This window comes from Siniperca chuatsi, linkage group LG23, assembly GCF_020085105.1.
Source record: "Siniperca chuatsi isolate FFG_IHB_CAS linkage group LG23, ASM2008510v1, whole genome shotgun sequence".
NCBI classification, from domain to species: Eukaryota; Metazoa; Chordata; class Actinopteri; order Centrarchiformes; family Sinipercidae; genus Siniperca; species Siniperca chuatsi.
This window is the reverse complement of record NC_058064.1, coordinates 19,362,278-19,386,285: the sequence shown is the minus strand read 5'-3', so window position 1 is coordinate 19,386,285 and position 24,008 is coordinate 19,362,278. Positions and strand designations below refer to the sequence as shown.

The following is a 24,008-nucleotide window of genomic DNA, read 5'->3' as shown; positions in this document are numbered from 1 at the left end:
TTTTTTAAATAAAACAGGACTTGGACTGTGCAAATATGATGCTCAATAACTGCTCAATGTCTTAAAAAACGGCTTTGCCTAAATAAATATTTGTCTAAAGTTAGAAACGTTTCCTTATTTACATCAAGAAATAGATTAAAATAAGTCGAAAAAAACCACAAATCTGACCAAACATTCAATACTAGATACAATGGAGTAGTAACATCTAGCAAATTCATAGTGAAATCCTAAATAACTAAATATGTTAAAGTGAAACTAATGTGGGAAAAAGCATTGGAAATCTGGCAAGGAAAGCCATGGCTCAAATACTCACGGACTACAAACTGGCCTGAGTGCAAGAGGAAAGCGCATGCGTGAACGTCAACGCCCATCTTTGCAAACCGGAAGATGAAAAGAAATTTCACCGGAGTAATACATCCTATCAACATAGACCATCTCTGGTGAATCATAAGCGGTTGGCGCTGTCTGCTGTCCTCAAAGGACGTTGCTCTTGTTAAACTTCAACCAAAGAGGCCAGTTTATAAATTCATATTGCCCTTCAGCCGGCAGCATCCCCACAGGAGCTGGAGGAGTACGGAGGTAAGAGCCTGGTCTTTCCTAGCATCTGTGTTAACGTTAGCTTAAATGCTGAACTGCGGAGAGACAGCAAAACAACTCTTCTGTGACAGCGAGGATAGTGTAACAGTTGGGCACTGGTTAATTATACCTAACATTACTGTTAAATATATTTTTCTCAAAATTTATTAAGTTTTTTTCCTTTTATCAATATCGTGTTAGCTAACGTTAGCTAGCGTAAAGGAGATAAAAAAAGGGAAGAAGCTCAACGCTCTCAACTGTGAGTCACAGATTGAATAGGAAAAAACTGATGAGTCTTGTCTAACGTTACCGGGGCACACTATGAACCAACAAAACATCAAGCTGCTTCGTTTTATAATGATGAATGAAAAGAAAACAAACAGCATACTATGCTTGGACAAGTGCGTCTGTGTCAGTTTGATTGATCATTTTACAACACAGGTTTGTATGTATTGTAGACTTTGTTCTGTAGTTCCCTGTGTGCTACTCAAAATAAATGACATACAGTAGATCAGTGAATAAATATTAAGTCGTAGAAATAAAACTCTTTGGCGTGGGGAAGTGCTGAGGATGAATGTAGCAGTCTGTCAGCCTGAGGGGAGAAGCTGCTCTGCCTGACAGCAGCAGGGTGAACTGGCTGGGTGGGTGCTGTCCTTTAGGTGCAGAGCCCTCCGGTCCCGGGCCGTGCTCATCCCCTGCCGGTGTGTGATGTTTCCGGTCAGGATGCTTTCCGTTGCTCCTCTGTAAAAGTTAACAAGAACTCTGCCTTCGGAAGTTTCCTTAAGAAGCTTTCTTTACCAGCGCGGAGACGTGAGAGGACCATGCCAGGTTCTCTGTGATGCTGATCCCCAGGAACCTAAAACTGTTGATCTGCTCCACCTCAGCTCCACAGATGTAGACAGGGCTGTGTGTCTTTGCCTCCTTTTCCCTAAAATTAACGATCAACTATAGCATTATCATTGTCAATTAAATTTCAGGTCAGGTCACTTTATTCCACACTGACTGTCCGCATTACAAAGGTACAATTTTTAACGTGGAAATGACTATAATTAAATATCACACACAACACATAGGATTACATCAAATCTTACCAAACCTGACAAGAAGAACACGGCTGTTAGTTTCTTTTTATTTATCTCTTATTTAGCTAATTCAGATGGATCCAGAAATGCGTTTGCTAAACTTTCATATTGAATAAAAGCTTTTTCAATCACAGCAGATAAGGGTACTGTAAATTCACTATGAAGTCATACATAGACAGATTTATACTCCTATAGCATCACGGTGACTATTATCATTATAATGATTTCTTTTCCCCGTCATGCGGGGCGCCTTTACGCCATAAGATTTTGTACAGCAAGCTTTGTCCCAACAATAGATCACATATAATACAACCCATGTACTTGCATAAACGGCCAAAGACCAAATATTTGCTAAAAATGTGATAAAACCACTCAATCAAAAGTGGTAGCCTTGCAAATCCAACTGAAGTCTCTCTTATCAGCACAAAAATGCACAAACACAAAGGCCTGGTTGGTTATCATCACTCCCACTCTTGTTATCATTTAGCAAGTAGTGAACCAAAAGACAAACCAGTTAGTGTTGGAATAATATCTATCTTGTCTTTTCTTGCCCTCTGAGCAGAAAGAGGAAGTGCAGACAGACAGATTAAAGTTGGAGCGGGCTAAAGGAATGAAGATGTACCGGCCAGAACAATGATGGAGACGACTGAGTGGGAGAGATAAACAACGGCGGAGAGACACACACTCTGACTCAATACGATCAGCCCCCCTGCTTCTGTTATGGAGCAAGAAGAAGCTGCAGCTTGGGAAGACGTGGACTCAAAGCTGATTTACAGGATTGAGCGGCCGGTCTACGATGAAGCCTTCATCCGGTCGCAGCTACTCAACCGCAAACAAAACTCCACCACCTTCCGACAGAGGCTGGCACGCCGGGTCCGGTAAGTTTAGACAGGAATTTACCTCTGGATTGGTCCTGCTGAAGTGCTGTTGAGCAAATCATTGAATCAGTGCAGGTATATCCACACAAGTCAAAAAGGAAATATTCCTACAGTACATCTTTGTATATGAAACTCTTAAAATTGGATGCAAAAGACATTCAAAATCTATGATTTGATAAGAATGTAGATAAATAAAAACATGCATTTGTTAGTTGATCAACAAACATGCAGCAACAAATTGGATAGTGGATTAATAATTTAAGTAATCTATTAAGCAAAACTGCCAAAGATTAGCTGTTTCCAGTTTCTAAAATGTGAAGATTTTTCTTTTCTTTGTTCAGTGTCACAGGACTGTTGGTCAGACAAAACAAGCAATTTGAAGACGTCACTTTGATTTCAGGAAGACTGTGAAGGACATTTTTCACTATGTTCTGACATTTTATAGGCTAATTGATTAATCAATTAATTTGCAGTATAATCCAAGTGTCAGGTATCCACTTGAATGCTAGGTATTTTCAGGGCTGCACAATTAATCAAATATATTATTTATAAATATATTATATTATAATATGGCTCAGTGCAATATCCAAATCGTAGAAGCTGCCATTTTTTGATAAAGGTAAAATGTGGGACAAAACAGCTTTATAATGAAGTGCTGTAGCGCTGCAGAGACGCCCTGGCCTACACATCTTGTCCTCCAGATGTGAGAAAGCATGTTTGTTTGGCACAGACCTCAACAAATGTCCCATCATCACGATTTTAAAAGTTTTTACAGTGAAAATGAAAATTGTGATGCAAAAATGATCATTTCCACTAATCGTGAATCATATCGCAATGGTAATATCTGTCTAAATAATTGCAATAAGATTTATTTATTTTTTTTACCATATCGTGCAGCCGTAATTATTTTTCATTGAATCTCCTGAGTATTTTTTTTTTTATTGATTAATCGTTTAGTCTTTGTGGAAATGTCCATTGCAATTTTTCCAGAGCTCAAAGTGAGATATTCAAACTTCTTGATTTGTCTGATTAACAGTCCAAAGATATTTAATGAACAATGATATCAAACAGAAAGCAGTCGACCGATGATCAGTTTGTTTCAGCACCAATAAAGTTTTTGGTAAATTCCCCACTTACGCAGAATTCTTCTCTTTCATGCCTCCGGCTTGTTCATTAGAAGGGAGTCCTGCGCTGCCACAGGCTAATCTGACACTATATACTGTATGATTAACAAACTGAATGAGCATTAGGAGTGAGTGACTGTCAGTGTAGCCAGTGAATGTCTGTCCCACCTGGCTTCCATGGATAAACGACCACAATTCGCGGCTGGTAGCATATGGTGGCAGTTTACAGCAACCATGTGAGAGCTTTGAGCTCAACACACGTTGCACTGCAGTGCAGTTCTTTCATTTTCAGAATGAAAAGCCTCTAAAACAAAGTGTTTTTTCCCCCCCTACATATTTTGGAGTGCCTGTTATCACCTGTCCTCTGGCTTTTATGGGTATTTGAACAGTGAAACACTGTATGACTGTAAGGCTTTCTTAATGACTCAGTGTGACTCACAGCATGAATATTGTCCTATGCTAACGTCATTGATCCAGTTTAAAGTTCTCTTTCTCAAGTTTAATTCCTTGGTAAACATAACCCTTCTATCTTACTCATGGTGGCTGTTTTTGGCAGTATGTGAGAAATAAGAAATATGTTTTATGTGCTTATGGGAGTACGTGTGACTAGGAGTCAGGTGAGTGAAGCAAGTTTTTTTCCGTTAGTAAGGAAGAGTAACATGTTGTATCATAGTTTATCTTGGCCTTTATTGGGGGCCAGGAACTATAGCTGAAAAACAACATGGATTCCAGGAAAGACTTCCTCCAATTAAAAAGATGCCTTGTCTGTGATGGGGCACGAAAACACTGAATTAATTTTTTTTTTTTTTTAAATGAATAGCCTTGAGAAGTTAATCCACTTGTCTCCTTTCATAGGTGTTCATCAAAGAAGGCCAAGGCGGCAGCTTTGAGCTTCCTGCCTATTCTATCATGGCTGCCATCCTATCCAGTCAAGCAGTACCTGTTTTCGGATGTGGTCTCAGGTCTCAGCACAGGAGTCGTGCAGCTCCCTCAAGGTCAGCGCCCTGCAGTCCCAGTGGCACTGCTGTCTAAAGTCCCTTTCAGACATTCACTTAATTCAAGTTATCAACTGTGGGAATATCTTTTGGAAGAATGGTGTTGATCTCTCCAGTAGAGTACTGCAGCTTTGAAGAATCTATGACAGGGAGTAGTAAAGCTGTTTTGGAGGATTGTGGTGGAAAACCCCCCCTCCTTACTAAGACACTTTGTCACCATCTTGTTAATTTGTCACCCATCTGTATGTTTGAAAGCCTAAAACACATTACCTTTACAGATTGATGAAGCCAGCAATGTTATGTATTCCAAGGCTCTGTACAGTAGCTACAAGCTGAAATTGGCCAAGCTAGTCATCTGGAATGACACGAGGGTTAAAGAGTGTTAATAGTGTGAAGGTCCAGCTGCCAACTCATGAGGAGCTGCTTTCAGCTTCACGCTGTCTTTGTTTTGGTATCGCTGTAGCTCTGAGGTTGTGATACAATCCTTTGGCTTCTGGCGCTGTTCAGTTTATTTACATTTCTCCCTCTCCTCTGCTCCACAGGTCTAGCCTATGCTATGCTGGCTGCTCTGCCTCCAGTTTATGGTCTATACTCCTCATTCTACCCCGTCCTGCTCTACTCCTTCTTTGGCACCTCCAGACACATATCCGTAGGTGAGAAATTAACTTAAAACGTCTTGTAGAGGCTTAGCTTTTGGGTCATAAATCTCCTCCTACAAGCTGCGGCTGGTGCCACCTGCTATGGTTGGGGCGAATTATACGATTTAATAGAAACAACAAGGCGACACTAACACCCGACGGATCCCATGAAACCTAAAACTGCCTTTATTGTTATCTTATGTCCCTGTGTGTATTGTTCTACAAGATAACATGCTAAATGTATGTTAGATGTGACAAAAGGTTTTGTTAATGCGTTTTGCAATCGACCTTTCCCTAAGCCCAGCCCCCTTAGTTACCGTTGCTATGCCTGTCAGGCTCTCTGTTCTTGCACGGCATATATGCAGTTTACAATGATAACGGTAGCAGATTTAGTACTTGGAATTCTTAGTAATCCTCCTTATGAAAATGTTTGTTGTGTATTGTGGAGAAACAATGGGTCCTTGTTTTTAGACTGAGGTAGACAAAAGCAGCTTCTCATTTCTAGCTGGGGACAGTTGATTTTGCTGGCTCAAATAACAACTGTTGCTGGCAGATTTCATCAGTTGTTGCTAGTCAGCTTATTAAGCTAAGGTTAGCTCCATGAATTGGTTGAAAACACTCTCTCCGGCTGACTTTTTAATGTTCCTAGCTGACTTGTTTTAAAAAGAAATCTTGTAAAGGGCTCTTAAAGATGCACTTGAGGGGGCGGAAGTAACGAAATACACTTACTCTCATTACTGTTGTGTGCACTTTTTTGAGTATTTTGAAAAATTGGTAATTTTACTTTTACTTAAGTGCTTTTTATCACAAGTATTGTACTTTGCTACATTTCAAGAAGCATCCGTTACAGAGTAAAAACAAGTCACATGAAAAAGCCCTGATGACCTGTGTGAGAATGGAACAAAAGAAAGATGTCAGATCAGCAGCTGCAGCAGATGTGTCTGCAGCTGCAGGAGGGCAGAGCTCCGAGAGGCGACTCTCTGCGCTCAGCTGACACTCTGGAAAAGATGCATGTCGATTGTGTACGCTCACTGGCCGAGAGGCGCGGGGGGGGTACGGGAGGCTGGGGTCGCACCCCGTCCTGGGCTAGCAGTCAGTGAACAGTACATACCGGTAAATGCACAACAATGCAATCAAATTAAGGATGACGTCATTATGGGTTACGGTTAGCATCATTGTACCTTAATTACTCACTGATTTAATGCACCGGTGTGCTAAGTGACCCAAATCAAACAGTCGACAGGCGCACGCTGGGGCTGCTAAATGCAAAATTCTAAAGTGCTCAAGGTGGATCCTCCAGGCGACTTCTGCGTTCACTCGGGAACTTTTACGTTCAGCGAGGTGTGTGAGGCCTTTTTGCTGTTTTGTTTTTTTTGACGATTATCCCTGATGTAACTGCAGAGTGCTCATTCAGCTCAAAATGTTTTGAAAACTTTAAGAGGCACAGAGGGACAGAGAGGCTGAGCGGACTGTTTAGCAAAAATTCCATACAATTAAGTGCGATCATAGATTTTGGGATGACCCAACCGTTGGCACTTGGCCAGCTTTTGGCTCAACATTTACAGGAAAGGAAAGTTCCTGTAATTGTCTTACCCCATGTTTTTTTTTTTCAGTTTTTAACAGTAAATCTGCCATTGATTAAGAAAATGATAAACATTAACAGCACTTGTCTTGTTCCTTTTTTGTGGCATAATATTTCTAGGAAAGGGATTGCTGTGGTGTCTTAATCCTGTCAGTGTCCTTTTCACACAGCCAGATTGATCTCCACAGTCAGTGCCAAGAACGCTATGATCAGCTCAAATTGCCAACCGTCTCTGTCCCAGACACACAGGGGCACAGCTCTGGGTATCGACTCAATTTACAGACGGATCCATAGTGTGAGATGAAAGATTAAGTTGTTTTTGAGAGGGCATATAGAGGAAATGTTTTGACTCAGATGTGATGACCGTGTCCTCAGCTGACATGAGCAACAACATTGTGAAATTTCAGTGACCCTGACACCTCACCCATCCGGCTACTTTCCTAGAAAGGGCTCCAGTCATCTCAAATGTCAGCTCTAAGCTATGAGTCCATCTGACAAATGGGCACAGTAAACTAAACCTGCTCAACCTTTTGAAACAAAAGAGCTGATCCGAAGAGAACAACAGGAAGCCGGTGGCTTCACTGTAAAATAGCCTCTGCTAAAAATCTTGCCTGATAGCAAGTTGCTGTGGAAATGATGATCCCTTAACTTCTGGCAGGGAGCGAAGAGGAATAACTGGGCTGCTGTTCAAGTGGTGGGCAAGATGGAATTTTCACTCAAAGGAATACACATGTACACACACTTGGTGTATGACCCCCACAGTTACACTGGACATCATGATACTGTACAGCACCAAGCCTGGACATAAGTGGGGCTAAGGTGAAATCTGTCCATGTTTCAGACATGATGATGTTTGACAGAGGACTGTTGTGTTTGTTCTGGTGTCGCTCTGCTGCATTTTCCTGCAGTGAAGGCCAACACTGATAAGAGATTGTGTGTTTGGGCAACTGATTAGACATTTGGCCTAATGTTCCAATGGAAAGCCAAGATTGATCTACAGTTATGTATATCCTATAGGCATGAATCCCCACAATCTAGCTGTACATTTGTTATAAGGTCACAGTTTGGGTAAGAATACAGGAGGTACCAGGCATATTTATACATATTATACAGCAGTCACAGTTGGAGGTAAATCTGTTACTGAAACACAGAGATGTGACTGTGCTTGCTACAATTTCTATTAATATGGATGTTTGATTGAAACGCCTCTTATTATTACTGGGCTTACATTTTTGTTCCCTTCTGCTGCTTATTCTCTCACGTGGCTGTCTGTTAAGCACTGGTGGTGGGGAAAATCCGTTTGCCAATATCAGTACGGCTTCATCATTTCGTAGCACCATTAACCTTTGGCACAATATTTTGAGGAAATTTATTCTCGTGGTGTTCTAATCCCATCCCCATGTTGTTAATGTTTATCCTGGTCTAAATGAATGGTGGTCTTTAAGGCAGTCAGTGGCCTTTTCAGGCAGCTAGGTTACTTTCCACAGTCAGTGCCAAGAACAGTATGATGAGCTCAAACCGCCGACCGTCTCTGTCCCACACACAGGGGGGTCCGCTCAATTAACTATCAAAAGATTCACAAGTTACAACAGCGGGATTGTGAAATTTCGTGTGACCCCCCCACTCCCCTCATCTCACCCACCTGACTACTTTATTTCCAAGAAGGGCTCCAAGTCATCTCAAATGTCAGCTCTAACCTTTAAGTTCATCTGACAAATGGGTACAATTAACCAAGCCTGCTCAACCTTTAAAAAAAAAACAAAACAACCCTCATCTGATCTGAAGTGAAGCAGTTGGCTTCACTGTAAAAATGGCATCTGTCCAAAAGATTGGGTGTAGTCACACACACACACACACACACACACACACACACACACACACACACACACACACACACACACACACACACACACACACACACAGTTTAGGTGCATGGTTCCACAGTTACAGCGGACATCATAATACTGTACAAAACCAAGCCTGGAAAGATAAGCACTTCCATGATTCAGCCATAATAATGTTTGACAGATGACTGTTAAAGAAACCGTTCTGTGTGTGTGTGTGTGTGTGTGTGTGTGTGTGTGTGTGTGTGTGTGTGTGTGTGTGACCTGCAGGCACTTTTGCGGTGATAAGTCTGATGATCGGGGGTGTTGTGGTGAGGGAGGCCCCAGACTCCATGTTTTACGTCCTGCCTGCCAACGGATCCAACGCGTCTGCCGTCCTGGACGTGGAGGCTCGTGACGCCAGGAGGGTGCAGGTGGCCGTTGTGCTCACGACCCTGGTGGGAATCATCCAGGTCAGCCACCACACTCGGGCCAGCAGCTGAAAGCTGCTGTTGCTTTAGTGTCTGTTCCAGTGTCTGTTATTTGGTTAAAACATCACAGTAAAGTGATACAGCTTGCTCAAATCTTCTCACGCTCAAAAATCACTGTTTACCCAAAGCAGCAGGATGTCTGAATTACTGTTGATGTTTCCACCCCTTGATTTAATGTTTTTATATGAAACAAAACTATGTAGCTTGTTCTTATCCCCTTTCCTCTTTCTTATTTATTGCTTTCTTAATTTCTTTTTCCTTTCTCTCAGATTGTCCTGGGTCTTCTCAGGTTTGGCTTTGTGGCAATCTACCTCACAGAGCCCCTGGTGCGAGGCTTCACTACAGCAGCATCCGTGCACGTCGTTGTCTCTCAGCTCAAGTACCTGCTGGGCGTGAAAACGCAGCGCTTCAGTGGGCCCTTCTCTGCTATTAATGTGAGTTTTAATAGCTTCTGGGGGAAAGAGTACAAGCGGTTGATTCTTTCTGGGAGCTGGTCTGGTTTTGTTGTATGTTTGGTAAATGCAAAAAAATAGATTCCTTAAATGCATCATAAATGGTCACACTGTTGTATTGCTCTTACCCCAGAGCACCAAGGCGGTACTCAGTGACATCACCAGCACCAATGTCACCACACTCATCCTGGGCCTCGTGTGCCTCGTCTTCCTGTACGTTGTCAAAGACCTCAATGAGCGCTTTAAGAAGAAACTGCCCATTCCCATTCCTGGAGAGATTATCGTGGTCATTGTGTCAACCAGCGTCTCGTATGGCCTGTCCTTATCCGACGACTACAAGGTGGACGTGGTTGGGAAGATACCAAGTGGGTAGGTTGTTGCATTCTCATTTTGTCAGTGGAATTTCTGGAATGTCGCTGAATTTAGAGAGGTGTTTTTCAGTCATGGAATTTTACAACTGGGAAGTCTGTGCTGTAGAACCTGTTTCATATCTAAATTGTACTCATTTTGTGGTTTTAGGCTCGTCTTCTCCTCCTCCGTAAAAGCCGTAAAAGGAAATATTTACACAGTGGGATGGATGTAACGAGTGTTTTCTTATGTGTTCTCAGGCTTCTCCCTCCTGCCGCTCCAGAGTTCTCTCTGTTACCCAGTTTGGTCACAGACTCCTTCGCTGTAGCAATTGTGGGATTCTCAATGGGCATCTCGCTTGCCAAGACCTTTGCCCTGAAGCACAGCTACAGCGTGGACGGCAACCAGGTAAGCCTGGACATCTGAGGACCTGCTGATGAGCGATGGGCCCAGCATGCTAACCTGACACTGCGTTTACATACACTTATGTAACCGGGTTACAGCTGGCCTCCTCAAATAAGCTGATTTCTTAAATGTCATGTAAAAGAGAAATTGAGGTAGGGGGATTAGAGAACCTGTTTCCCCCAGCTAGATTTGTCCTGGAGAAAGCTAAAGTATGTGAGGGTAAGCGAGTTTCTCATCAGCTTTTTATATGTGATCATGTGCAAAGACTTCAGACAGGGAAAATATTGCTGACACAAGAGAGTGGTGGGATGAGAGGAGAGATCAATACGCAGCGATACATCCTTTGTATTTAAAATAATTCCCACCAAAGTCCAACTAAAACGCTGAGCAATTAACTATCTGTAAGGGCGAGACACATTTGCGCTGTGAGGAAAAGCTATGCTGTCTGTCTGTCCCTCACTGCGCTGTCAGTCTGCTACAATACACACCAAGAAAAGTCAGGATGCAGTGTCTTCTGTCACTAAATAAAGTCAAAAGAAGTAAGTAACACCTGTAAAATGAGGAAATGAGGAAATCTGATCACTGACCAGCTGCATGTATACATGGATTAACAGTAACCCAGTTTCTTGAGTGCATGTAAACATACTGAGTTGTTTGGTCTGAGCCACAGTGGAAACAAAGGACCTTGTTGTTTTTTCGTATTTGGTTTGTTTTGGTTCACGCTGCCAAGTGACAAGGATACTGGAGAACGTAAGCACAAGTCACATGGATTCACAAGCAGGGCTAGGCTATATAAAACAGTAAATATCCCAGTGATGAGAAAACCTTTTTTTCAGTGAATATGCTGTATGTTACAATATCTGATTAGGTATGGAACATCATGTCTGTCTGTCACACTGGACTGCCTGGAAATGAGAAGGCACTGTAACTTCAGCTAAGCTAACCTATCTCTTCTTGAGGTCATAACTTGAGTCTCTCTGGAATTCATTGTGGTTTGCTCTGGGTTCTTTTCTGTCAACATCTGCCTCCTTTTATCCACAAACTATAGGTTTTTGGGGTCAGTTCCTAAAGTTGTTTAAAACTACGTTTTCACTGCCTGACAAGCTGCGAAACAGGTTCACATTTGGATTCCATTGAATTTATTTGAAGGTTCTGAGAAGAAACCTTTGTGTTGTTCTGCTTTCAGGAGCTGATTGCCCTCGGTCTGTGTAACTTCATAAGCTCTTTCTTCCAAACCTTCGCCATCACTTGCTCCATGTCAAGGAGCCTGGTGCAGGAGAGCACTGGTGGAAAAACGCAGGTAACACACACCAGTTCCACTACAGGAGCGATTATACTTTCTCACTTCACTAGATTTGTGAGACCATAATTAGAACGAGAGATGATGTTGACACAGTTCTCGCTGTGTGTGTGTGTTTGTTTGTGTGTTCAGATTGCAGGGCTGCTGGCGTCTCTCGTGGTGCTGCTGGTGGTGGTGGCCATTGGTTTCGTCTTCCAGCCGCTCCCTCAGGTGGGTGAAGCTGTGGAGCTGATGACGCAGCGCTTCCAGCTTCCTGTCTGGCAGCCCGGCGTCACACGTGGAGCTGCAGACACTTCTTCCTTCTTCTCAGTCTGTTGAACAAACAGCGGCTGACAGGCTAATGTTTTGTTCTTATGTGGCGTTATCTTCTGTTCTGTTTCCCAGACTGCGCTGGCTGCCATCATCATGGTGAACCTGCTGGGGATGTTCAAACAGTTCAGAGACATTCCTACTCTGTGGAGGACCAGCAAGCTCGAACTGGTCAGTCTGTGAAGTCAAACTCAACAAAAAAAAAAAAAAAGTGTTACTGTGCAGTAGAGGTCCTCAGGCAGCAAGCCATGGGAAATCTGAAGATGCTAAAGGAGCTGAATAGAGTCCACTGTGGGTTTTGAATGGGTCTGATTTAAACTGGTAGGGAGCTCTTCTCTCAAAATAGACTGTTCCCATGAGCAACACATGCTGCGTCTTTAGTCAGAACACAACAAATGACTGACTTGAATGTGTCTTGATAATGTTAGAATGTGCCTGTTAATTTAAGTAGAGGGCATTTTGGCCAAGTGTTTTCCCCCATGAGTTAACCAGTCCCAGTGAATCTTACAAGGTGTTTTACACACATTTCTGTGCCTGTTTAGGTGCGTCGCCGCCATAAAAGTCAAGGAGACTGTTCCGAGAGAGAAATGTTGGTGCTGAATTAACTGAGCAATTGGATGTATTAATTAAGAGCTAATTTATGTTTATTTAGGAGTCTAACACAATTTGGAGGCAGTTAAACAGTATTAACCTTCTCTTTCTTGCTGATCCGGGCCTAATTTCCTTAAGGTCTGTGTGGGCTGAGGTCCAGATGCAGAGCTGTTTGAGCTTGCATCTGTGTTTGTGTGTTTTGTGTTTTTTTTTTTTTTTTTTTAATGGACGGGTCCACCTCGGGATTGGGAGAGACATTCGCAGGTTTATTTTGTGTGAAGACCTCTGCTGTACAGCACAAACAGGATAAACTGCGTTCTCTTTCTGTTTCACAGATTACACCTAAAACCTCAATCTGCCCGTCGTTGTTGTATTTGAATATTTATTTTTGTGTATGGGAAACAGAGTTGGCTTGTGACGCAAGAGAAATTTTAGAAGGAATGTGACAACAAAAGGGCAATCTGATGTAATCAGTGTTCACTTCAACTTCATGATCCACCTTGAAAGAGAGCTTAATGTCATGGCTTTAAATATCATAATAGATCATTGTCAGATTAAATGGAATTACTCTTCCATTACTGAAGGCCCACGAGGCACGATGACTGAGAGATGATTGGGAGCCTCTATCACATGCCAGTGATATTGTCAGTGTGTGACAAACTAACAAAAACAACCCGCTGTCTCCCTCTCAGATGAGGAAAAGATGATTTCGGCGCCTATTTTCGCCCTCTGCTGTAATACTTCATGTCGGTGTATTTCTGTTTCTTCCCTTTTCTCTCTCAGGCCATCTGGCTGGTAGCCTTTGTAGCGTCTGTGCTGTTGGGCCTGGATTATGGCCTCCTGGTGGCCATCGCATTCGCCATACTGACAGTCATCTACAGAACACAGAGGTACTGATAATAGGCTGCTCCCTGTCTTTTTAATCTCAATGTGTCTTTATTTTTGTTACCGTCACACCATTAGTCACTGAATAAACGTAATGCTACATATCATGGCGTGTAAATACATTTGTACGAACAGGTTTGGATGGTGCTCCAAGCGTGCTAACAGAAGGATTTAGTGTAAAAGTAATTTACTTGAGTGAGTGAGTGAGTGTTTCTGACCTTTCTCCTTGTCTTCCAGCCCTAAAAGTGCCATCCTGGGCTATGTTCCAGGCACAGGGCTGTACTATGATGTGGATGAGTATGAAGAGGTGAGTCTGTTAGAGGAGAAAACACTGAAGTCTGAGCCCAGGCTACAAATTTCACACAGAGTCTGATGGTCTAAACTCTGAACGCCTGGGATTTGTGTTTTGTTCCCAGGTGGCTGAATATGAGGGGATTAAGATTTTCCACTCCAACTCTTCAATCTACTTTGCTAACAGTGACCTTTATGTGAACACCCTCAAGGAGAAGGTAATCCTAGCTACTGTGTGTGTGTGTGTGTGTGTGTGTGTGTGTGTGTTTTATAAAATACTGTACTGAAGGTAAAAGAAACCTATCCCATTTACATCTATGGAGGAGAGTAATATTAGAAACACCTTTGTCCATGGAATTGAACTGGTTTTCAGGTTGCGAAAGGTGCAGTGAAGTCTAGAATTGACAAACACTGTTGGCGCTATGCGGGTCGTCGCTACCGTTACCCAGAGACATGTAATTATATGGATGTGAAAACAATCTGGCTGTGAGCAAACAGTTGTAATGTGATGTCAACAGAATGAGTGGTGAAAAGAGGAAGCAGACAACATGCTCATAGATATCCTCAGACTTCAGGGTCCCGCTTCATACGTGTCTAACGGACTACGCTTGATTTGACTGTTGATGATTGGACACAAGTCTGGATTTTTCTGTTCTTCGAAGCTGGATTGAAATTGCTGTCTGGGCAACACGTCCTTAAACCCAAACCTGCAAAAGTGCAGTCTCATTCACAGTTAGCATTTTCTAGAAAACCCCGATATGAACCCATTCTTAGATACAAATAACTCATTTCTTAGAGGTATAATGATTTTAGATGAGAACATGTAGGTTATTGAGAAACAACTACGATCCGTTGGTGTAATTATTGCAATTCAATTTTCACAATAAGGAGTTAAATATCTACATATGATAAAATACACAACAAAATAAAATAGGTACCCTTAAAAAAAAAAGATATAAACTCGATTAAATTTCAACTTTTGACGAAGGCCGATGGAACCAGAATACATGGGATTGAACTATCATATAATGATTGGGATTTTCCATTTGAACACGGAAATGTAAGAATTAATCTCGCACACATAAGCACACTGACTATTTATGTGGATTGAAACAATCAATTAGTGGTTTGCAAATGATCCGATTCTTTTCAAGGGCTCTTTGGTACGAACAAATCCCCTCGATTACTATCCCGGCATAGCATCAGCTCTAAGCTCGATCAAGTGGCTGCGTTCACCCTTTTTCAGCCAGGTTACAGTTAAAACTTAAACTCAGTTTTCCTGTTTTTAAAGTACAGTATGTATGTTATTTTATTATTCACCTCAAAAATCTAAGTCAAAAACCAGAATAATACCACTGGCTTATTGGATTATTTGTTGGTAATCACCCATTTGTGGATATTTAAAGTCCCTTTGCTACTGACTCTGTCTGTCAGCTGTTGGCCTGAGCAGCTAGTCATTGTCACGCTGGACATTAGAATGAGTTAGATTAAAGCGTAATTGCATTACTCCCTTTCTGTTAGGGTGGGTGCTGACCTCTATGTACAAGTTATCATTAGATTTACTCTGCGGCCATCAGTCATTGTACTGAGTGGCTCCCAGTTGAAAATGTGTTCAGCTGAGGTTTGACAAGGAAATAAAGTTTTAAACCAGTTTTAGGATTTAGCTTCTTCTTTTTTTTTTTTTCTTAACAAGATGCTACAAACAAAACAAAGACAGAGAAATCCGTATTCTGGACAAGAAGGAGTGTAATGTCCTTTTTTAGCAGCTCTATTCTAGTAGGCAAACTGTCTCACTGACATGTTTGCTACTATTGATGATGTCTTTACAGACGGGAGTAAACCCCGAGCAGTTACAAGCTACCCGGAAAGCCCGAAAAAAACAGCGGGAGAAAGCAAACGGCAACCACAACTCTCCACTGAATCTTTGTGCCAAGGTGAGTCCTCCTCTCTTCTCTTCTCTCCCCGGTTGCTTGTTGCGTATGTACGCAGTCGCACAGTCAGGCTGTGCAGCGTGCTGCATATTTGCATCATGCCTGTCATGTAGGTGCTTGTGTAACTTTCCCAGGATGATGTGCGGCAGCAGAGCGTGACTAACCCCTCAGGAGGTTTTAACAAGACAGGCCTAAGAGGTGGTGATAGAATTTTGTGGATTCTGTAGAGAAATCCTATAGAGAGGGCAGAAAACTGTGCATTTATTTCATCCAACCCATGAACACCATAATTCACATGTAGTGACAGTGAAATGAAAAAAAGACATTTTCATCTTGTTAGCTAGATATACATATGCAAAGCTTACACACACTTAAAGCCTCTGTGTGTGACTCTGGCTCCCTGCAGCGGTAGTATCATCAAAAATACACCAAAACTGACAACCTGAAATACCTTGTTGAATCCCCATCATCAAACATCAGCTTCTTTGATTGGTTCCAGTATAAGGGGCAGAGAGTGACCCATGAGGTTTTGTCCCATAACCACATGAGGGAGGAGCAGAGTAACGGCCGGCTGGGGGACAGAAGCAGCGAGTCGGACTTAGAGGAGGCCGTCTTCCTCGAACCTCTGAGCACCGTTCACTCAATCATCCTGGACTGGACGCCCGCCAGCTTTATTGACTCTGTGGGAGCCAAAGCCATCAAACAGGTTCTTCCTTTTTTTCAATACAACAACTACAAGTGTACATGTTAAAGCCCTTAAGCTTCATTCCTGTGCTGCTGAAGTGTCAGTTCAGGAACGCTTGTAGGAAAATGAATGTTGCTGTAGGAACCCTGATGTTCAGGATTTCACCCGGGAGTAAAACAGTATCTGTCTCTGCAGGTTATTAAGGAATATGCAGCTGTGGATGTTCAAGTGGTCATAGCCGGCTGCAGCAGTAAGTAATCATGACGACTTTTCTCTATTTGTTTTAGGCATAATTGCCGTCGAGGGAAATACCGTAACTGGTACTGTAATTTATTGAATCTGGAAATATAAACAGTCACTGGCTATATTTACACGCAGTTCCCTTTTTAAAATACAGACTAACCTGGATCATTTTGTATGATGAACAGGAGCCTAGTTAGGATGTCTTACCCAGATTAAACCGGTTGCTCTGATCAGCTTTCATCTCTTCCTGCAAAGTCAAGACCTGCACACGATTGTTTGTAGTATAATGACATAATAAAGGCGTGGTGGTGATCATTATTTGGGGGATCAAGATTGTCTTGCAGAGGGATTTATAAAACTATACTTATTTCTTTTGTCATATCTTAATCTCATATTGTCCAAATACACTCAGTAGCCAGTTTATTAGATACACATGGCTAAAACTAATAAGAAAAAAGCGATTTATTAGGATTTACTGTAGGGCTAACATTTTATCCATCCCTTTTTATATCAATGAGGCTAGACTAAATAATGATCTGTTTTATAATGGTTCATTTATTCATTTGAATTGCATTTTATCAGTCTATCCTTATTGCACAATTAAATATCAATTAATACATTTCTTTATACAAATTAGCAAGGCCCTCCATGTTCTCCACAGCAGTATTCTACTGTTTGAGGTACTTTCTATTAAAGGTAGCCAACTGTTTGTCAGTGGAGTAATCTGGTCAAGCTGAATCTTTTTCATGGTCTTTGCTGGCGGGCTGTGTTCAGGTTCCTTAATGGTACACATGGTACAGCAAAGACTCATGGCAATAGCTTCACACAAATACTGTAGTATGAGAACACAAGTTTGCATGTGGTCTGACTGATTTTGCATCTCTGTTTTGATCTACAAGGAAGCCTATTATCTCAGCTGGACACCTTACAGTTTTTCACCGGGGTCATGACTCCAGAGATGGTGTTCCCGACCATCCATGACGCTGTTCTGCGCTGTCAGCACTCAAAATCCCGCCCATCAGCTGTTCCAATCAATTAAACGACCTGACAGGAGAGGACACCTGTAACCGAGGACAAAATCACAGCAGCAGGGTCCTGACTTGGACAGCAGATTTAGTCCCGCACCTAACTGTAGGAGCGGTGTACTTGTCTCCATTGATGTTCCAGCATCACAGTAGAGATGAACTGAACAATCATTCATACTGAATAGGGGAGTGCTTATAGCCCAGGTGGATTTTTTCCCCTCTCAAGAGTCTGACAACCTTGTTAACTTAAAAGTACTCAGAGAAGCAAGATACAAGGCAGTTTTTATGAGGCTTTCATCCAATCACAAAGGCAGGATTGAGTTTCCAGCTGACTTCTTCCTCTGCATCCTCTCTCGAGGGTTGTTTAGAGTTGCACTTTTAAAGTCTTTGTGTAGTTCTGTTTTAGTTCTCACTGCTCTGCTGAAAGAAGTATATTTTAAAGTAAGCTGCTGCTTCTTTGGTCCTTGTTAGAATGATTTCTGGAAGAGTCTAGTTTGTGGTGGAAACTTTTGTGAAACTGACCACAAGCTGCCTCTCATTATAATGTGGTTATCAAATGTTTATGGTTACTGAGAAGTTGTGTCCTGATGGATATCTGACTATTACATTTTCAGCTGCATTTCTGTGTAATTGTGTATTTAAATCAGCTGACGAACTATCATTGGTCAATTTGCAGTTTCATGTTACAGTACATTTGCACTGCTGTTTGAGTCTGAGTGCAACACTAATGCGTATTGTACATTCTGTCAGTGGACAGTGTTTTCCTATTTTTAAAAAAAAAAAAGAAGCTGTAATTGTGCTGTTATTTAATAACACTGGATGCCTTTAAAGTTACCATGTTATGTTACAACATTTAACAAAACATTTAGATGCAAATCTGGAATAAACTTTTATTTTTAAGCAAACAAGAATGACAACAAAAGGACAATATTTTTGACTTAGTTCTCTGCTTCTTTTGACAGTAAAAAGCCAAAGTGGAAACTCTCACACACACAAACACACTCAGTTGTAAGTCATGTATCTAGGGGTGGCGCTGAACTTGGCGTAGGACTTGATGACCTTGTTAACGGCCTCCAAGAAGTCTTTCTCTGTGGCGATCTTCCTGCGCGCTCTGATGGCGAACATGCCCGCCTCTGTGCACACACTGCGGATCTCAGCACCTGGAAGGAAACAAACATCAGGTTCTGCTCACAGAACGTCTTTCAGGGCGAACAGGAAACACTGTGTAGATGTTCAGTCATTCATGTAGCAATACCCACAACCTAGACATCTGGAAAAACTACAGGGTAAGATGCTTCTATGGCCATTTTGTGATAGACAGTGAAAAGACTTCAAGACATTTATAGAGATGGTGTTGTCTTTATGCATAGTTGAGGTAAAACAACCCCTGACTCATCACTCCTGTCCTGTGAAAACCACGCATCTATAAAACATGAACTTTTCATGACCAAATAAACAGGTCTGTTTTCAGCTCTGTGACAACACACAACTAACTGGGATTTAAAACGGTTTATTTAGCTTAAGATGAACAGAAATTTTGTCAACCCATAAAGGAACATTTAATCCTCCAATAAAAAATTCAAGATACATGGCTTTCATTGGACAGTGACAAAATGCTGTTACAGTGCACCCTTGTGGCCACACATCAGTATTACACTAGTGAATAAAAATAGTCAAATTTGTAACTGTTCTCTATAGTAATTAGGTGTCAATATTCCACACCAGCAACTCAGAAGAATCACAAACTTCTCAAGTACTTGACCATTGTCACAGTGACCCTGGAATGATCATTTCTGAACAGGAAACAAGGGAAAACTAATGTAAAACAGAGCTACAGAAGTAAAGAGGCTGTGAGAATGTTGCTCTTCAGAAGACAAATGACAGGACAGGGATTGAATGCTGCTGTGTCAGTCTTACCGGTGCTGTTGGGACAGAGGCGAGCCAGCAGCTCAAAGCGAATATCTCTCTCCACACTCATAGAACGTGCATGGATCTTGAAGATGTGTGTCCGACCCTGAAACAAAACAAACAGAGGCTAGGGGTTCACAAAAGAAAAACAGTTGGAGACTACGCAAAAAGAAAGAATACAATTATGACAAACCACCAGTGTTGTGCAAGTTCACAGTACCAAAAAAATGTACTAGTTCACGTTAATTTCTTTTTTCCTCTACAAAATGCTGTGAGTTTGACTCAGATGGAGGAACTTTGCGGCTGTTGGCCCGTGGTCTTACCCTTTGTTAATGATTTCTTGTGATCATCATTCACTCGCAGATATATCCCAATCCTGGCTGGATGCTTCAGCTCGCTGTGTTTCTAGAATCTATGACCGTAACACCGGCATGCCGGGTGCCGTAAAACACCGTGCGTGAGCGTCGTTAACGCGTGTTCCTCGAAGAGCACTCTGAGCGCATTCATGCACAACACTGCTAACCACGTTGTATAGTTTTATGGTTGATTCATGAGAATATGTCTACATGTCTTGTGAACACTTAAGGGACAGTTCACCCCAAAATCAAAAATACAAATTTTTCCTCTTTGGTGTGAGTTGGAGATATCGGCTGTAGAGATGTCTGCCTTTTTTGAATAGAATGGAACTATGTGGCACTCTGCTTGTGGTGCAAAAGCACCAAAAAAATACATTTTTTTGAAAAACTCAACAGCAGAAATCTTGACCCGCTTACTCAAGATAATCTACAGACCTTGTTGTGAGCAGTTTCATGTAGGAATCTACATGAAGCTGCTCACAACTTTGAGCACCACAAGCCGAGTGCCATATAGTTCCATTATATTTAAAAAATGCAGACATCTCTCCGGCCGATATCTTCAAAACTCGCCAACTCACACCAAAACTATCTAGATGGATAAACAGCACTACAGGTAAGAGGAAAAATATGTATTTTTGGTTTTGGGGTGAATTGTCCCTTTAACTCACCTCCAGGTCAGGCAGGCTGAACTCAATCTTCCTGTCCAGACGTCCAGGTCTCATCAGGGCAGGGTCCAGGGTGTCCGGTCTGTTGGTGGCCATCAGCACTTTGATGTTGCCTCGGGGGTCGAAACCGTCCAGCTGGTTGATGAGCTCCAGCATAGTCCTCTGGACCTCATTGTCTCCACCAGCACCGTCATCAAAACGAGCACCTGGCAGGTTCAAAAACAAAGGACAAGTTAATGTGGAAGACTGTACTCTGCTTAAGGGTCATTTTTTCACAATTCAGTTTTGGTTTTTTACACTGCTATAAAAAAAATAAAAAATTACATTAAGTATTTCATGAACTGTAAAAACTGAATTTCGCACCAACCAAGATGATCTAAATTCTCATAGGTAATTTAATTGTTTTTACTTAAATGACAGCACTTTTCTGTGTGATTAGAGTCACCAATAACCTCTACAAATATCTCTTGATGTTGCCCTGATGTGAATATAATTTTAGATATTTTTAAAAAGGATCATAACAGACATATTAGATAAAATGTGATGAAATTGTAACACACAAAAGAATAAGACAGTGGGGCAAGCTTTACCTCCAATGGCATCAATTTCATCAAAGAAGATCAGACAAGCCTTCTTAGTCCTGGCCATCTCAAACAGTTCACGCACCATCCTGGCTCCCTACAAACACAGACAGGAATTCAAAATGAATGTTTACATTTATCAGGATTCATTATCGAAGCTGCTATTCTTTGACTGGTGTGTTTCTCCAACTCTGCACACTCACCTCTCCCACATACTTCTGCACCAGCTCAGAGCCGATGACTCTGATGAAGCAGGCGTCAGTCCTGTTAGCCACAGCACGGGCACACAGGGTCTTTCCTGTGCCGGGCGGCCCGAACAGCAGCACACCTTTTGGAGGCTCAATACCCAGATTGACAAACCTCTCAGGCTGGTGAGCAGAGCAAAAAAAACAAACGGGATGATCAGTCAGGATGGAGGCATGTATAGTCTCTCTCGCATGGCAGAGAAAAGCTGTTTTATTTACCCCGGTTAACTCTACTAAACTGAAAACTTAACTTAAGTAATGATTATTTACAGAACAAGTGTGATGGCCGGTCTGTCTATTAGTAAAATTGCTTTAAAACTGGTGAATAGACAGTTCATCTGAGTCTGGTAGTGACTGTGCAATTATCTTCATTTGTGAACCCTCACATGGAGCAGGGGGGTCTCGACCACTTCCCTCAGCTTCTCAATCTGCTCCTTACATCCACCAACATCACTGTAGGTCACATCAGGCTTCTCCTCCACCTACAACATGAGAACAAAGAGTTGGCACTGCAGCTTACTGTGGAAATTGCAGAAGCCATTATTGCAATTTTTCATGTAATTTTAGTAAAGGTGAAAGTCAGCTGTCACCTTCTCAAAATGAAAATAAAAAAAATAAATTGGGACAATGTTTAAACTTTTCACAGATTTCTTTACAGCAGTGTTTTCATAATTAGTGGAGTCATACCTGCATCATGGTGACAGTTGGATCAATCTTAGGAGGCAGAGGAATGTGGATCTGATACTTGTTTCTGTCAACACTGGTTGAACAGAAGGGACACTACATTTAGCTAATTGTTTCACTAGACATTTGACATAAAATGTGACTTTTAAATTATATTTGAGACATTTAAATAATACTTCTGCCTCACCCGACTCTCATGCCCTCCTCGATGTCAGTTGGGGCCACCTGGTCGCTCAGGTCCACCACAAACTTGGCAAACTGTTTGACATTGATAATGTATTTGGGGTCCTCGGAGTCTGCGTTGATGATCTTTGTGCATCTGTTTGAATAACACACAGAAACAAACACTTGGGACAAAATGGATATACTGTACAAATTCAAATATGAAAACAAAGATGTCTTTTGTACTGGAAGGAAACATGGTAAAACATTGTTTACGAGCTATCATTGTAGAATATTAAAGTTTTGTGAGGCAGAATACATTTTATACTATGATTTTGACAGAGGATGGATAATACATACACAGGGTTTTCAGATAAATGCAGTAGGAAAGATGAGAAAGTTAACTCTGACACTAAATATTTAGCAGCTTCAAAAAGAATGGGAATATATATATAATATTGTATTTTTTGGAAGATTAAGCACTTGCTAAAGCCAGGAGATGCAGTGATTTTCCTCACACACCACATCACATTAAATATTGTACAAAAAGCAAAAAACAGCCACAACCAAAATTATTCCCACATTTTCTTATTTTTTGCAACAATATAAATATTCTTTACCTCGCTACCTGCAGCGGCTGTTCGCTCTGCAGAGTCTGTTTGTCAGCAGCCAGATCCCAGAGTGCTGGTGGAGCCAGGCCTGTGTCAGACTCCTTAATGCCTGTGAAAGCCAAAACACACAACAGGAGCTTCAAACACAACCCACCTCATAACATTTGAAGCCAGTTACAGAGAGAGAGAAAAAAATACACGGCCCCATTGTCATTTAAGCTTATTTCTGGTTTTATCAGCCACCTGTCAGCTCGTTGATCTTTTTGAGCAGCTGCTGGATGTCATCTTCCACTTGTTTGATCTGTCTGGAGTAGGTGCTTTGACCCTGACGATAAAGAGCAAGCACCACATTAGAAGCACTTAAAATTAATGATAATGCAAATGATACCTTTCACAGGTAGCTTAGATGTCAAGTGGTGCAAACTTGGCTAAGGCCATACTTACATATGTTTTCAGCAGGGCGATGTCCCCTTCATCCAAAGCTGTGAAGATGAAAACAACATGAATGATTTTACACTCTTGACAGTGGCAGTGGGCCGCTAGCATTGTTGTCGAACTGAGCTATGCAGTTTATTTCATCGTGGTTACACATTTCATAGTAACTGCTTCCACTGCAAACATCTAAAATGTTACATTGACCAAAAGATAAGTTATTATAGCCAGTGGTAGATAGTAGCAGTTTGTTTGACGAGCAGCGCTAATGTTAGCTAAGTAGCTAATGTCGACGTTCCTTTTCGGCAAAGAACACTGACTATTTTTAAGAATTTCATTACAATTTTAGATATACCTCTGATTGGTGTGTCATCCTTTTCCTCTTCCTTGGTCTTCCTTTGGTCGTCTCCCAAATAGTCCGGCATATTTAATCAGGGAATAATCTGTTTCTCACAAGAAAACCGAGCTCCTTCGGCAACTAAACCGTACCATTACACAGCAGCTTTGGGTTTCCGCCGCTGTGAGCCAGTCACCGGAAGTACAGGTCGGAATCTTATTGAGGATGTACCGCCAATAAAAATATTTTTGTACATAAACTATACTCTTATAATTATAACTTTATATCATAATTATTAGTTAAATGTTGCAAATTTTCAGTTACCGCTAATATTTCCAGCGAAAAGGCACTGCTTAATAAAACACTTATTGCG

At 41.7% G+C, this 24,008-nt stretch overlaps 2 protein-coding genes across 2 annotated transcripts; one reads left to right on the top strand and one right to left on the bottom strand.

Moving 5' to 3' along the window:
• Positions 1-415: 415 nt before the first annotated feature.
• Positions 416-18,559, top strand: slc26a5 (solute carrier family 26 member 5). The gene is made up of 18 exons (XM_044187000.1): positions 416-579; positions 2,221-2,536; positions 4,516-4,655; positions 5,198-5,308; positions 8,990-9,171; positions 9,459-9,623; positions 9,775-10,010; positions 10,250-10,397; positions 11,581-11,694; positions 11,827-11,904; positions 12,079-12,174; positions 13,378-13,484; positions 13,717-13,786; positions 13,896-13,988; positions 15,600-15,704; positions 16,201-16,407; positions 16,582-16,636; positions 17,529-18,559. The coding sequence occupies exons 2-18, from the start codon at positions 2,379-2,381 to the stop codon at positions 17,666-17,668; spliced, it is 2,205 nt and encodes a 734-aa protein (XP_044042935.1). The 5' UTR covers positions 416-579; positions 2,221-2,378; the 3' UTR covers positions 17,669-18,559.
• psmc2 (proteasome 26S subunit, ATPase 2) lies at positions 18,531-23,825 on the bottom strand. The gene is made up of 12 exons (XM_044187004.1): positions 23,654-23,825; positions 23,311-23,348; positions 23,110-23,191; positions 22,876-22,975; positions 22,281-22,412; positions 22,097-22,169; positions 21,796-21,891; positions 21,368-21,532; positions 21,174-21,261; positions 20,587-20,789; positions 19,572-19,668; positions 18,531-18,814 (listed from the first exon to the last, which is right to left on the bottom strand). The coding sequence occupies exons 1-12, from the start codon at positions 23,721-23,723 to the stop codon at positions 18,657-18,659; spliced, it is 1,302 nt and encodes a 433-aa protein (XP_044042939.1). The 5' UTR covers positions 23,724-23,825; the 3' UTR covers positions 18,531-18,656.
• Between the last annotated feature and the right edge of the window lie 183 nt (positions 23,826-24,008).